This window comes from Oncorhynchus clarkii, chromosome 12 (assembly GCF_045791955.1).
Source record: "Oncorhynchus clarkii lewisi isolate Uvic-CL-2024 chromosome 12, UVic_Ocla_1.0, whole genome shotgun sequence".
NCBI classification, from domain to species: Eukaryota; Metazoa; Chordata; class Actinopteri; order Salmoniformes; family Salmonidae; genus Oncorhynchus; species Oncorhynchus clarkii.
Genome location: NC_092158.1, coordinates 3,872,546 through 3,888,151, shown reverse-complemented (window position 1 = coordinate 3,888,151; position 15,606 = coordinate 3,872,546). Strand labels below are relative to the sequence as shown.

General features: G+C 46.7%; 1 protein-coding gene across 6 annotated transcripts in view; it reads right to left on the bottom strand.

Moving 5' to 3' along the window:
* Positions 1 to 15,606, bottom strand: part of LOC139422651 (polypyrimidine tract-binding protein 3-like) — a 104,536-nt gene that overhangs the window by 21,959 nt on the left and 66,971 nt on the right. For all 6 annotated transcript variants that reach the window (XM_071173812.1, XM_071173809.1, XM_071173811.1 and 3 more), the window contains one exon: positions 5,529 to 5,703. In XM_071173812.1, coding sequence (XP_071029913.1) covers positions 5,529 to 5,703 — 175 coding nt within the window. The remainder of the gene's footprint in view (positions 1 to 5,528; positions 5,704 to 15,606) is intronic.

Sequence of the window (15,606 nt, the reverse complement as noted above, 5' to 3'; positions counted from 1 at the left end):
TCTCTTCTCTTGTTACACTACAGAACCAACCAGTTTCGTGACAGCAGAGAGCTAGCTAGGTGTGATAAGGGTTCAACCTGTTTGCTATTTAGTGCAGTTTTAACCACACTCCTATTCACAAAACCAAAAAATATTTTTAAATGAAATATTAGCTTTTGTCTGGAGCCAAAAAATACCGAAAATTCAAAAGTTAATTTGACGTTATGCACTAACAAGGTTTTTCAGCATAAGCAGATTGACTACTGCTAGAGATGTTTACGGGTGTGACAAGTAGTCTGACATAATGAGTATGAGAACGGATATGGGAAAATCACCAAGATAGCGCCGACAGATAGGACAGCCGTGCTTCTAGCTCCTAGGCAATAGCTGTTACATTATTAGCACAGAAATTCAGAGTGGACTTCTAGTCTGACTCATGAGGCACGCGCACACCACCCACCGCTTCCAAGTATGCACAGTAACTCGCTAATGTTCAGTCTCTGGATAATAAAATTGATGAGCTCAGGGCGAGGATTTCCTTCCAGAGAGACATCAGGGACTGTAACATACTCTGTTTCACGGAAACACGGCTCTCCCGGAATATACTGTCTGAGTCCGTACAGCCAGTTTGGTTCTCAGTTCATTGCGCAGACAGGAATAAATGTCTCTCCGGAAGAAGAAGGGTAGGTGTGTAAATTTCATGATGAACTCTTCATGGTGTGATTGTGATAACGTACAGGAACTCAAATCCTTTTGTTCACCCGACCTAGAATACCTCACAATCAAATGCAGACCTGCCTCTGATCTGGAGGAAATATTACCTCCCAAGAGAATTCTCTTCGGTTATAGTCACTGCCGTGTATATTCCTCCTCAAGCCGATACCAAGAGGGCCCTCAAAGACCCTCACTGGACTTTATGCAAACTGGAAGCCATATATCCTGAGGCCACATTTATTGTAGCTGGGGATTTTAACAAAGCAAATTTGAAGAAAACCCTACCGAAGTTCTATCAACACATTGACTGGGATGCCTACAAGGCCCTCCCCCGCCCTCCCTTCGACAAATCAGATCAGGACTCCATTTTGCTCCTCCCTTCCTATAGGCAGAAACTCAAACAGGAAGTACCCGTGCTAAGGACTATTTAACGTTGGTCCGACCAATCGGAATCCACGCTTCAAGTTTGTTTTGATCACGCAGACTGGGATGTGTTCCGGGTTGCCTCTGAGAATAACATCGACGAATACACGGATATGGTGACTGAGTTCATCAGGAAGTGTATAGGAGATGTTGTACCCACTGTGACTATTAAAACCTACCCCCCCCCATCGTCTTTGAAATGCAAGAGAAAAGCCATAAAGTACTATTCCAAGTTAGGCGGAATTTAGTCACTAGATGGCAGCAGAGTTTGTGCAAAGTTTTGGACAGATTTATTTCTGATCAAAATGTTGTATCAAGATGATTTTTAACTTGTCAGCTCGTGGGATTCAATCTAGCAACCTTTCAGTTACTGGCCCAACACTCTAACCACTAGGCTACCTGCCGCCTCTACACTCTAACCACTAGGCTACCTGCCGCCTCTACACTCTAACCACTACGCTACCTGCCGCCTCTACACTCTAACCACTAGGCTACCCTGCCTCCTCTACACTCTGACCAATAGGCTACCTGCCTCCTCTACACTCTAACCACTAGGCTACCTGCCGCCTCTACACTCTAACCACTAGGCTACCTGCCTCCTCTACACTCTAACCACTAGGCTACCTGCCTCCTCTACACTCTAAACACTAGGCTACCTGCCTCCTCTACACTCTAACCACTAGGCTACCTGCCTCCTCTACACTCTAACCACTAGGCTACCTGCCTCCTCTACACTCTAACCACTAGACTACCTGCTGCCTCTACACTCTAACCACTAGTCTACCTGCCTCCTCTACACTCTAACCACTAGGCTACCTGCCTCCTCTACACTCTAACCACTAGACTACCTGCTGCCTCTACACTCTAACCACTAGGCTACCTGCCTCTACACTCTAACCACTAGGCTACCTGCCTCCTCTACACTCTAACCACTAGACTACCTGCTGCCTCTACACTCTAACCACTAGGCTACCTGCCTCCTCTACACTCTAACCACTAGACTACCTGCCTCCTCTACACTCTAACCACTAGACTACCTGCTGCCTCTACACTCTAACCACTAGGCTACCTGCCTCCTCTACACTCTAACCACTAGGCTACCTGCCTCTTCTACACTCTAACCACTAGGCTACCTGCCTCTTCTACACTCTAACCACTAGGCTACCTGCCACCTCTACACTCTAACCACTAGGCTACCTGCCTCTTCTACACTCTAACCACTAGGCTACCTGCTGCCTCTACACTCTAACCACTAGGCTACCTGCCTCCTCTACACTCTAACCACTAGGCTACCTGCCTCTTCTACACTCTAACCACTAGGCTACCTGCCTCCTCTACACTCTAAACACTAGGCTACCTGCCTCCTCTACACTCTAACCACTAGGCTACCTGCCTCTTCTACACTCTAACCACTAGGCTACCCTGCCGCCTCTACACTCTAACCACTAGGCTACCTGCCTCTTCTACACTCTAACCACTAGACTACCTGCCTCCTCTACACTCTAACCACTAGGCTACCTGCCTCCTCTACACTCTAACCACTAGACTACCTGCCTCCTCTACACTCTAACCACTAGGCTACCTGCCTCCTCAACACTCTAACCACTAGACTACCTGCCACCTCTACACTCTAACCACTAGGCTACCCTGCCTCCTCTACACTCTAACCACTAGACTACCTGCTGCCTCTACACTCTAACCACTAGGCTACCTGCCGCCTCTACACTCTAACCACTAGGCTACCTGCCACCCCTACACTCTAACCACTAGACTACCTGCCTCCTCTACACTCTAACCACTAGGCTACCTGCCTCCTCTACACTCTAACCACTAGACTACCTGCTGCCTCTACACTCTAACCACTAGACTACCTGCTGCCTTTACACTCTAACCACTAGGCTACCTGCCGCCTCTACACTCTAACCACTAGGCTACCTGCCGCCTCTACACTCTAACCACTAGGCTACCTGCCACCTCTACACTCTAACCACTAGGCTACCTGCCACCCCGTGCCTAATTGGTTTATTAATACATTTTCAAGTTCACAACTGCTCACTCTCCTCAAACAATAGCATGGTATTATTTCACTGTAATAGTTACTGTAAATTGGACAGTGCAGTTAGATTAACAAGAATGTAATCCCATATCAGACATTTCTATGTCCTGGGAAATGTTCTTGTTACTTACAACCTCATGTCGGTCCTGTACAGGTTAATAATGTTGACGTATTTTGCATTACTCATATGTATATACTGTATTTTATACTATTTTACACTATTCTATTGTATCTAAGTCTATGCCGCTCTGACATTGCTCACTCTTATATTTATATTTTCTTAATTCCATTACTTTAGATTTGTGTGTATTGGTGTAAATTGTTGTGAAATTGTTGGATATTACTTGTTAGATATTACTGCACTGTTGGAGCTAGAAACACAAGCATTTAGTTAGATATTACTGTACTCTTGGAGCTAGAAACACAAGCGTTTAGTTAGATATTACTGCACTGTTGGAGCTAGAAACACAAGCATTTAGTGAGATATTACTGCACTGTTGGAGCTAGGAACACAAGCATTTAGTTAGATATTACTGCACTGTTGGAGCTAGAAACACAAGCATTTAGTTAGATATTACTGCACTGTTGGAGCTAGAAACACAAGCATTTAGTTAGATATTACTGCACTGTTGGAGCTAGGAACACAAGCATTTAGTTAGATACTACTGCACTGTTGGAGCTAGAAACACAAGCATATAGCTAGATATTACTGTACTGTTGGAGCTAGAAACACAAGCATTTAGTTAGATATTACTGCACTGTTGGAGCTAGAAACACAGGCATTTAGTTAGATACTACTGCACTGTTGGAGCTAGGAACACAAGCATTTAGTTAGATATTACTGTTGGAGCTAGGAACACAAGCATTTAGTTAGATATTACTGTACTGTTGGAGCTAGGAACACAAGCATTTAGTTAGATATTACTGCACTGTTGGAGCTAGAAACACAAGCATTTAGTTAGATATTACTGTTGGAGCTAGGAACACAAGCATTTAGTTAGATATTACTGTTGGAGCTAGGAACACAAGCATTTAGTTAGATATTACTGTACTGTTGGAGCTAGAAACACAAGCATTTAGCTAGATATTACTGCACTGTTGGAGCTAGGAACACAAGCATTTAGTTAGATACTACTGCACTGTTGGAGCTAGGAACACAAGCATTTAGTTAGATATTACTGCACTGTTGGAGCTAGGAACACAAGCATTTCACTACATCCGCAATAACAGCTGCTAAACACGTGTATGTGACAAATAACATTTGATTTGTAATGCAATCATTTATTTTATAAAGTTATTAAATAATAAGTTATTTGCTATTGGCATCTCATGACCATTCTTAGTCAGCTAAACGCATAATAATTGATTGGTTTTACAATAATGTTAAATGAAGTCAGATAAACATTTTAATAGGCAGGTCACATGTGAGGTATATATAATATCATATATGATACATTTTACCCCACTACATTACCTAAGGGACAAGCTTATCCGAATTAGTCAACATAAATTGATTAAAAAAAACACAACCTGAAGTTTTCAAACCATCATTCATTCACTGACATCACAGTGGCACAAGTAACGTTCAGATTACAGCGGTTTATATGTTGATGACCACTTATTGGGTGGGTTGTGAATGAGCCAGAGGTGAGAAACCGGCAGGAAGTGGAGGGGACAGACAGGATGTGGAGGGGACAGACAGGATGTGGAGGGGACAGACAGGAAGTGGAGGGGACAGACAGGATGTGGAGGGGACAGACAGGATGTGGAGGGGACAGACAGGAAGTGGAGGGGACAGACAGGAAGTGAAGGGGACAGGCAGGAAGTGGAGGGGACAGACCATGGAGGTCGATAGAGGGCTCTTCGTTGTATCTTTGCCATATTGGTTTCTGTGACCGCATGGTCAGATCCATTGAGGGCTTTCTCCATTTTAAAGTAGTCCATTTCTTCTTCTACTTCTATGAATTTATTGTAAGGGACAGACAAGAAGTGGAGGGAACAGACAGGATGTGGAGGGGACAGATGGGAAGTGGAGGGAACAGACAGGATGTGGAGGGGACAGACCGGAAGTGGAGGGGACAGACAGGAAGTGGAGGGGGCAGACAGGAAGTAGGGGGGACAGAGAGGACGTGGAAGGGGCAGACAGGAAGTGGAGGGGGCAGACAGGAAGTGGCGGAGTCAGACCGGAAGTGGTGAATATGACAGGAAGTGAAGAGGGCAGACAGGATGTGGAGGGGACTGTTTGAATTGTGGCTAACTGTGATGTGTTTTCCTATCGGAAATGCTAAGTGTTGAAATGCTAACTGTTGAAATGCTAACTGTTCCTGGTCTAAGTAATAAGCGTTGTTGGTCTCACCGAAGGCGGCAGTCAAGGCAGGGTCCATGGTAGGTTGTCCATCTCCAGAGGGAAGATCCAGGCGGGTGAAATCTCGGCTTTTGTCGTTGTTGTATTTCACATTCAGGCTGGTCAGCTTGGAGAACTCCACACGCAGCGTGCAGCATGCGTTATAGATGTTCTGGCCATCTAAAGTCTAGAGAGAGAGAAAGAGAGAGAGAGAAAGAGAGAGAGAGGGGGTGTTAGATCAACAAATAGATTGGACAGACATTCATTATATATACAAAATAGTACATTTCAGGATAATTGGCACATAAACATGTCTGAGTATCTCTCTGAGTGACCACTATAAACATGTCTGAGTATCTCTCCGAGTGACCACCATAAACATGTCTGAGTATCTCTCTTGGTGACCACCAGAAACATCTCTGAGTACCTCTCTGAGTGACCACCATAAACATGTCTGAGTATCTCTCTGAGTGACCACCATAAACATGTCTGAGTATCTCTCTGAGTGACCACCATAAACATGTCTTCACACAGGGTCCCAGTGAAGAATGAAGTGCATCATTATAGTCTAGTGCAGAGGAAAAAACTACTCCCATCATCAGAAAACCACAGTGTTTTACAGTAATGACAATATGTGTCACTACAGTTACTGTACCACTCAACAGGCTCCTCCGTAGATTAGCAGTTACTGTACCACTCAGAGAATATAGAACAACAGGCTCCTCCGTAGATTAGCAGTTACTGTACCACTCAGAGAATATAGAACAACAAGCTCCTCCGTAGAGCAGTTACTGTACCACTCAGAGAATATAGAACAACAAGCTCCTCCGTAGAGCAGTTACTGTACCACTCAGATAATATAGAACGACAAGCTCCTCCGTAGAGCAGTTACTGTACCACTCAGAGAATATAGAACAACAAGCTCCTCCGTAGAGCAGTTACTGTACCACTCAGAGAATATAGAACAACAAGCTCCTCCGTAGAGCAGTTACTGTACCACTCAGAGAATATAGAACAACAAGCTCCTCCGTAGAGCAGTTACTGTACCACTCAGAGAATATAGAACAACAAGCTCCTCCGTAGAGCAGTTACTGTACCACTCAGAGAATATAGAACAACAAGCTGCTCCGTAGAGCATCCGTTCGAGTTAGGTTACTGATTCAAAGTGACAGGGTTTGATTAACAAATGGCATCCCATTCCCTACAAAGTGCACTACTTTTAACCAAATCAAATCACATTATATTTGTCACATGCGCTGAATACAACTGGTGTAGACATACCGTGAAATGATTACGAGCCCTTCCCAACCAGGCAGAATACAAATAATAATACGAATAAAATAGTAACACTAGGAGTAAAATAGAATACACAAGAATGGAGCTATATACAGGAAGTACTAGATCAATGTGGAGCTATATACAGGAAGTACTAGATCAATGTGGAGCTATATACAGGAAGTACTAGATCAATGTGGAGCTATATACAGGAAGTACTAGATCAATGTGGAGCTATATACAGGAAGTACTAGATCAATGTGGAGCTATATACAGGAAGTACTAGATCAATGTGGAGCTTTATACAGGAAGTACTAGATCACTGTGGAGCTATATACAGGAAGTACTAGATCAATGTGGAGCTATATACAGGAAGTACTAGATCAATGTGGAGCTATATACAGGAAGTACCAGATCAATGTGGAGCTATATACAGGAAGTACCAATACCAGATCAATGTGGAGCTATATACAGGGAGTACCAGTACCAGATCAATGTGGAGCTATATACAGGAAGTACCAGTACCAGATCAATGTGGAGCTATATACAGGGAGTACCAGTACCAGATCAATGTGGAGCTATATACAGGAAGTACTAGATCAATGTGGAGCTATATACAGGAAGTACCAGTACCAGATCAATGTGGAGCTATATACAGGAAGTACCAGTACCAGATCAATGTGGAGCTATATACAGGAAGTACCAGTACCAGATCAATGTGGAGCTATATACAGGAAGTACCAGTACCAGATCAATGTGGAGCTATATACAGGAAGTACCAGTACCAGATCAATGTGGAGCTATATACAGGAAGTACCAGTACCAGATCAATGTGGAGCTATATACAGGAAGTACTAGATCAATGTGGAGCTATATACAGGAAGTACCAGTACCAGATCAATGTGGAGCTATATACAGGAAGTACCAGTACCAGATCAATGTGGAGCTATATACAGGAAGTACTAGATCAATGTGGAGCTATATACAGGAAGTACTAGATCAATGTGGAGCTATATACAGGAAGTACCAGATCAATGTGGAGCTATATACAGGAAGTACCAATACCAGATCAATGTGGAGCTATATACAGGGAGTACCAGTACCAGATCAATGTGGAGCTATATACAGGAAGTACCAGTACCAGATCAATGTGGAGCTATATACAGGGAGTACCAGTACCAGATCAATGTGGAGCTATATACAGGAAGTACTAGATCAATGTGGAGCTATATACAGGAAGTACCAGTACCAGATCAATGTGGAGCTATATACAGGAAGTACCAGTACCAGATCAATGTGGAGCTATATACAGGAAGTACCAGTACCAGATCAATGTGGAGCTATATACAGGAAGTACCAGTACCAGATCAATGTGGAGCTATATACAGGAAGTACCAGTACCAGATCAATGTGGAGCTATATACAGGAAGTACCAGTACCAGATCAATGTGGAGCTATATACAGGAAGTACCAGTACCAGATCAATGTGGAGCTATATACAGGAAGTACCAGTACCAGATCAATATGGAGCTATATACAGGAAGTACCAGATCAATGTGGAGCTATATACAGGAAGTACTAGATCAATGTGGAGCTATATACAGGAAGTACCAGTACCAGATCAATGTGGAGCTATATACAGGAAGTACCAGTACCAGATCAATGTGGAGCTATATACAGGGAGTACCAGTACCAGATCAATGTGGAGCTATATACAGGGAGTACCAGATCAATGTGGAGCTATATACAGGAAGTACTAGATCAATGTGCTGCTATATACAGGAGTACCAGATCAATGTGGAGCTATATACAGGAAGTACCAGATCAATGTGGAGCTATATACAGGAAGTACCAGTACCAGATCAATGTGGAGCTATATACAGGGAGTACCAGTACCAGATCAATGTGGAGCTATATACAGGGAGTACCAGATCAATGTGGAGCTATATACAGGAAGTACCAGATCAATGTGGAGCTATATACAGGAAGTACCAGTACCAGATCAATGTGGAGCTATATACAGGGAGTACCAGATCAATGTGCTGCTATATACAGGGAGTACCAGATCAATGTGGAGCTATATACAGGAAGTACCAGATCAATGTGCTGCTATATACAGGGAGTACCAGATCAATGTGGAGCTATATACAGGAAGTACCAGATCAATGTGCTGCTATATACAGGGAGTACCAGATCAATGTGGAGCTATATACAGGAAGTACCAGATCAATGTGCTGCTATATACAGGGAGTACCAGATCAATGTGGAGCTATATACAGGAAGTACCAGATCAATGTGGAGCTATATACAGGAAGTACCAGTACCAGATCAATGTGGAGCTATATACAGGGAGTACCAGTACCAGATCAATGTGGAGCTATATACAGGGAGTACCAGATCAATGTGGAGCTATATACAGGGAGTACCAGATCAATGTGGAGCTATATACAGTTATATTCCTGTCACGAGTCCGACTGAGGTTGGCTCCCCTTCCCGGTCGGGTGGCGCCCGGCGGTCGTCGTCGCCGGCCTATTAGCTGCCACTGATTGTCTTTCCTCCCCCTCCTTGTATGTTTATTGTTAGCACCTGTTAGTGAGTCATTAGTTGGGCTTTATTAGACAGCCGGGGCCCGCCTGTTCCTTTGTGCGGGATTGATTATTGTGACCTTCGGTTATGTAGTAGAGGAACGTGTTTGTTGCTGGTCGTGTATTCTACTTACTGTTTTCGTCCCCCGTGTTTGGGGCATTTGGTTTTGAGCACCCAGTGTTGCGTGAGTGCATTCCTGCGTCTGACTCCACACCCACGACACCCAGAACGTTACAGAATCCTATTGAATGGAGTCAGCAGGAGCAGCAGCCAACCCTCTCCCATCGATGGAGGAACGGGTTCTCCACCACACCACCGTCCTCCATCGGATCGGACCGGCGATGGATCAAGTGATGGAGAGAATGGACCGATGGGAGAGGAGTGGTCTCCTCTCTCCACCTTCGGCACCCCCGGCTCCGGACTCCCAATCTCCCGACTCCAGCACTCTCCGTCTGACGCTCCCGAGGGATTATGATGGAGCGGCGGCGGGTTGCCAGGGGTTCTTACTCCAACTGGAACTGTACCTGGCCACCGTCAGACCCACTCCCTCGGGAGCGGAAAGGGTGAGTGTCTTCATCTCCTGCCTCACGGGTCATGCTCTGGAGTGGGCGAACGCAGTCTGGAATGGCCCAGACTCAGCGAAGGAGCACTACCCAGAGAACGCCGCTCGCGGGAGAACGACTATTTCATCTCAGGCAGGAGAAGAGGAGCGCCCAGAATTACGCGCTGGAGTTCCGGACCTTGGCAGCAGGATCTGGGTGGAACGACAGGCCCCTTATCGACCACTACAGGTGTAGTCTCCGGGAGGACGTCCGCAGGGAGCTAGCGTGTCGGAACTCCGCTCTTTCCCTGGATGAGGTAATCAATATGTCCATCCGATTGGACAATCTACTGGCTGCCCGCGGGCGTTCGGAGAGGGTCCTGTGTGTTCCACCACCCAGCCCCTCCGCTCCCATTCCGATGGAGTTGGGAGGGGCCGTACCGAGGGGTACCGGAGGAGGAGGCCTCCCCTGCACCAACTGTGGTCGGAGAGGACACACGGCCGATTGGTGCTGGGGGGTCCGTCTCGGAGTAGAGATGGCAGGCGGAACGCTTCTCGATCACCCCAGGTGAGTCAGCATCAAACTCACCCAGAACCCCCTGTTGGCCACATGTTTGTCTTTTTTCCCTCTTCCCAGCATAGGGCGCTAGTCGATTCAGGCGCAGCTGGGAACTTATGGATCACGGACTCGCCCTTAAGTTAGGGGTTCCGCTGGTGCCGATAGATTCTCCCTTTCCCGTGCACTCCCTAGATAGCCGGCCATTAGGGTCAGGGATGGTCAGGGAGACCACGGTTCCACTGGACATGGGGATGCAGGGGAATCATAGGGAGCGTATCAGTCTTTATATTATTGATTCGCCTGCGTTTCCAGTGGTGCTAGGGATTCCTGGCTGGCCCGGCACAATCCTAAAATTTAGTGTAGACAGCGGGTTCTCCAGGGGTGGTCAGAGGAGTGTTCTGGAAGGTGTTTGGGAGTTTCCATCGGTGCCACGTCGGTGGAGACTCCAGACCAGGGTTCCACGGTGTGCATTCCCCCCCAGTATGCCGATTCGACAATCGCTTTCAGTAAAGTGAAAGCGACTAAATTACCACCTTATCGACCGGGAAGGGATTGTACGATAGATCTCCAGGTAAACGCTGCACTTCCCAAGAGTCACGTGTACCCATTGTCCCAAGAGGAGACGTTGGCGATGGAGACATATATCACGGAGTCGCTGGGACAGGGGTACATTCGGTCCTCCATTTCACCCGTCTCCTCAAGTTTCATTTTGTGAAGAAAAAGGAGGGAGGTTTGCGTCCGTGTATTGATTATAGAGGTCTAAACGCCATCACAGTGGGGTATAGTTACCCTCTACCTCTCATCGCTACGGCGGTGGAATCATTTCACGGAGCGCAGTTCTTCACAAAACTGGATCTCAGGAGCACGTATAGTCTGGTGCGTATTCGGAAGGGAGACGAGTGGAAAACCGCATTTAGTACCACATCGGGCCACTATGAGTACCTCGTCATGCCGTATGGGTTAAAGAATGCTCCTGACGTTTTTCAATCCTTTGTAGACGAGATTCTCAGGGACCTGTGCGGGCAGGGAGTGGTTGTTTATATCGATGACATTCTGATCTACTCGGCCACTCACACCGCCCATGTGTCTCTGGCACGCGAGGTGCTTGGTAGACTGCTGGAGCATGACCTATATGTCAAGGCTGAGAAATGCGTGTTCTCTAAACGAGCCGTGTCCTTCCTGGGTTATCGCATTTCCACCTCGGGGGTGGTGATGGAGGGTGACCGCATTAGTGCGTAATTGGCCGACTCCGACCACGGTAAAAGAGGTGCTGCGGTTTTTGGGTTTTGCCAACTACTACCGGAGGTTTACCCGGGGTTTTGGCCAGATAGCGGCTCCCATTACCTCACTGCTGAAGGGGGGGCCCGGTGCGGTTACAAGTTGAATGCGCGGTTCACGGATGCACCCGTGTTGGCGCATCCGGACCCCTCTCTAGCATTCATAGTGGAGGTGGACGCCTCCGAGGCTGGGTGGGTGCCGTGCTATCACAGCGGTCGGGTACGCCACCAAAACTCCGCCCCTGCGCTTTCTTCTCAAGGAAGCTCAGCCCAGCGGAGCGTAACTATGATGTGGGGGACCGGGAGTTGCTAGCGGTGGTCAGAGCTCTGAAGGTGTGGAGACACTGGCTTGAGGGAGCTAAGCACCCCTTTCTCATCTGGACCGACCACCAGTTTTCAGTGTGTGTTGGGGTACCAGCCAGTCCTGGCACCATGGCATCCGAGCCAGACCGAAGCTCCTGCGGTGGAGGAATGGGTACAGCGCTCCAAGGACACCTGGAGGGCCGTCCCAGGAATCTCTCCAACAAGCGAGTGGACGGCAGAAGAGGAGTGCTGACCGCCACCGCAGTGAGGCCCCCGTGTTTGTACCGGGGGACAGGGTCTGGCTCTCGACCCGAAACCTGCCCCTCCGCTTGCCCTGCCGGAAGCTGGGTGCGCAGTGTGTAGGGCCCTTTAAAGTCCTGAGGAGAAGAAACGAGGTGTGTTATCGATTACAACCCCCTTTCCTATTATCGTATTAACCCGTCGTTTCATGTGTCTCTCCTCAGGCCGGTGGTAGCTGGTCCCCTGCACGACAGTGAGGTGCCGGAGGTCCCCCCCCCCCCCCTCTGGACATCGAGGGGTCCCCGGCGTATACGATACGGGCCATTCTGGACTCAAGACGCCGGGTGAGGGGCCTGCAGTACCTTGTGGACTGGGAGGGGTACGGTCCGGAGGAGAGGTGCTGGGTACCGGTGGGGGACATCTTGGATCCATCAATGTTGAGGGATTTCCATAGCCTCCATCCGGATCGCCCTGCACCTCGTCCTCCGGGTCGACCTCGAGGCCGGTGTCGGCGCGCTGCGGGAGCCGCGCGTCAAGGGGGAGGTACTGCCACGAGTCCGGCCGAGGGTGGCTCCCCTTCCCGGTCGGGTGGCGCCCGATCCATTACATGGATTTATTGTGAAGGTGGAGGCTATATTAAATTGATTTATTGTGAAGGTAGAGGCTATATTACATGGATTTATTGTGAAGGTGGAGGCTATATTACATGGATTTATTGTAAAGGTGGAGGCTATATTATATGGATTTATTGTGAAAGTGTAGACTATATTACATGGATTTATTGTGAAGGTGGAGGCTATATTACATGGATTTATTGTGAAGGTGGAGGCTATATTACATGGATTTATTGTGAAGGTGTAGACTATATTACATGGATTTATTGTGAAGGTGGAGACTATATTACATGGATTTATTGTGAAGGTGGAGGCTATATTACATGGATTTATTGTGAAAGTGGAGGCTATATTACATGGATTTATTGTGAAGGTGGAGGCTATATTAAACTGATTTATTGTGAAGGTGTAGACTATATTACATGGATTTATTGTAAAGGTGTAGACTATATTACATGGATTTATTGTGAAGGTGTAGACTATATTACATGTATTTATTGTGATGGTGTAGACTATATTACATGGATTTATTGTGATGGTGTAGGCTATATTACATGGATTTATTGTGATGGTGTAGGTAGACTATATTACATGGATTTATTGTGATGGTGTAGACTATATTACATGGATTTATTGTGATGGTGTAGACTATATTACATGGATTTATTGTGATGGTGTAGACTATATTACATGGATTTATTGTGATGGTGTAGACTATATTACATGGATTTATTGTGATGGTGTAGACTATATTACATGGATTTATTGTGATGGTGTAGGTAGACTATATTACATGGATTTATTGTGAAGGTGTAGACTATATTACATGGATTTATTGTGATGGTGTAGACTATATTACATGGATTTATTGTGATGGTGTAGACTATATTACATGGATTTATTGTGAAGGTGTAGACTATATTACATGGATTTATTGTGATGGTGTAGACTATATTACATGGATTTATTGTGATGGTGTAGACTATATTACATGGATTTATTGTGAGGGTGTAGACTATATTACATGGATTTATTAGACTTTTTAAAATGTAGATGTTCCAAAGGTCTGTATCAGTGTCTTGTATATTATATGTGGAAGCCAGGAGATGCTAAATGTGTTTATGTTAATTAACAGCCAGTTACCGTGAGACCGGCAGTTATTTGCTTAACAATCACCGGCTGACAAAATGTCATGACTGCCACAGCCCTATCTGTGCAAGCTTTAAGAACACACCCTGGTGTTCTGTCTATAGGAATGTTCACCTGTTTAAATGTTTTGCTCACATCCACCACGGAAAGCGAGATCAGACAGTCATCCGGAGAAACAGGGACTTTCACGCAAGGCACAGTGTTATATTCCTCGTTTGGGAGTTCTGCATCGCTGGGCAACTCCCGGTTGGGTTTCCGTTGTGCGTCTGCAAAGCCCTGTCACGTACGACGAACATCAGAGTGTAATAGGATTCCACCTTCCACCTAAGTTGTCCTTTCGCATGTTTGATGGCTCGTCGAATGGTCGTAGCAATCAGGGGCCATAGGGAATCGGGTGACATTTATGACCGACCCCTAGATCCCATTAGAGATCTGGAGCAACGTTCACTAAATTAAACCCACTGCTGTGTGTCCACTATCAGGCCACTGCTGTGTCCACTATCAGGCCACTGCTGTGTCCACTATCAGGCCACTGCTGCGTCCACTATCAGGCCACTGCTGTGTCCACTATCCAGCCACTGCTGTGTCCACTATCAGGCCACTGCTGCGTCCACTATCAGGCCACTGCTGGGTCCGTTACCAGGCCACTGCTGTGTCCACTATCAGGCCACTGCTGGGTCCACTATCAGGCCACTGCTGGGTCCGCTATCAGGCCACTGCTGTGTCCACTATCAGGCCACTGCTGCGTCCACTATCAGGCCACTGCTGTGTCCGCTATCAGGCCACTGCTGGGTTCACTATCAGGGAGGGAGCAGCTCACAGCCCAATCACCACAACAGGGTCTTATTCACCACAACAGGGTCTCATTGACCACAACAGGGTCTCATTGACCACAACAGGGTCTCATTCACCACAACAGGGTCTTATTGACCACAACAGGGTCTTATTGACCACAACAGGGTCTTATTCACCACAACAGGGTCTCATTGACCACAACAGGGTCTTATTCACCACAACAGGGTCTCATTGACCACAACAGGGTCTCATTCACCACATCAGGGTCTCATTCACCACAACAGGGTCTCATTCACCACAACAGGGTCTCATTGACCACAACAGGGTCTCATTCACCACAACAGGGTCTCATTGACCACAACAGGGTCTTATTGACCACAACAGGGTCTCATTCACCACAACAGGGTCTCATTGACCACAACAGGGTCTCATTGACCACAACAGGGTCTTATTCACCACAACAGGGTCTTATTGACCACAACAGGGTCTTATTCACCACAACAGGGTCTTATTGACCACAACAGGGTCTCATTGACCACAACAGGGTCTCATTCACCACAACAGGGTCTTATTGACCACAACAGGGTCTTATTGACCACAACAGGGTCTTATTCACCACAACAGGGTCTCATTGACCACAACAGGGTCTTATTCACCACAACAGGGTCTTATTCACCACAACAGGGTCTCATTGACCACAACAGGGTCTCATTCACCACAATAGGGTCTCATTCACCACAACAGGGTCTCA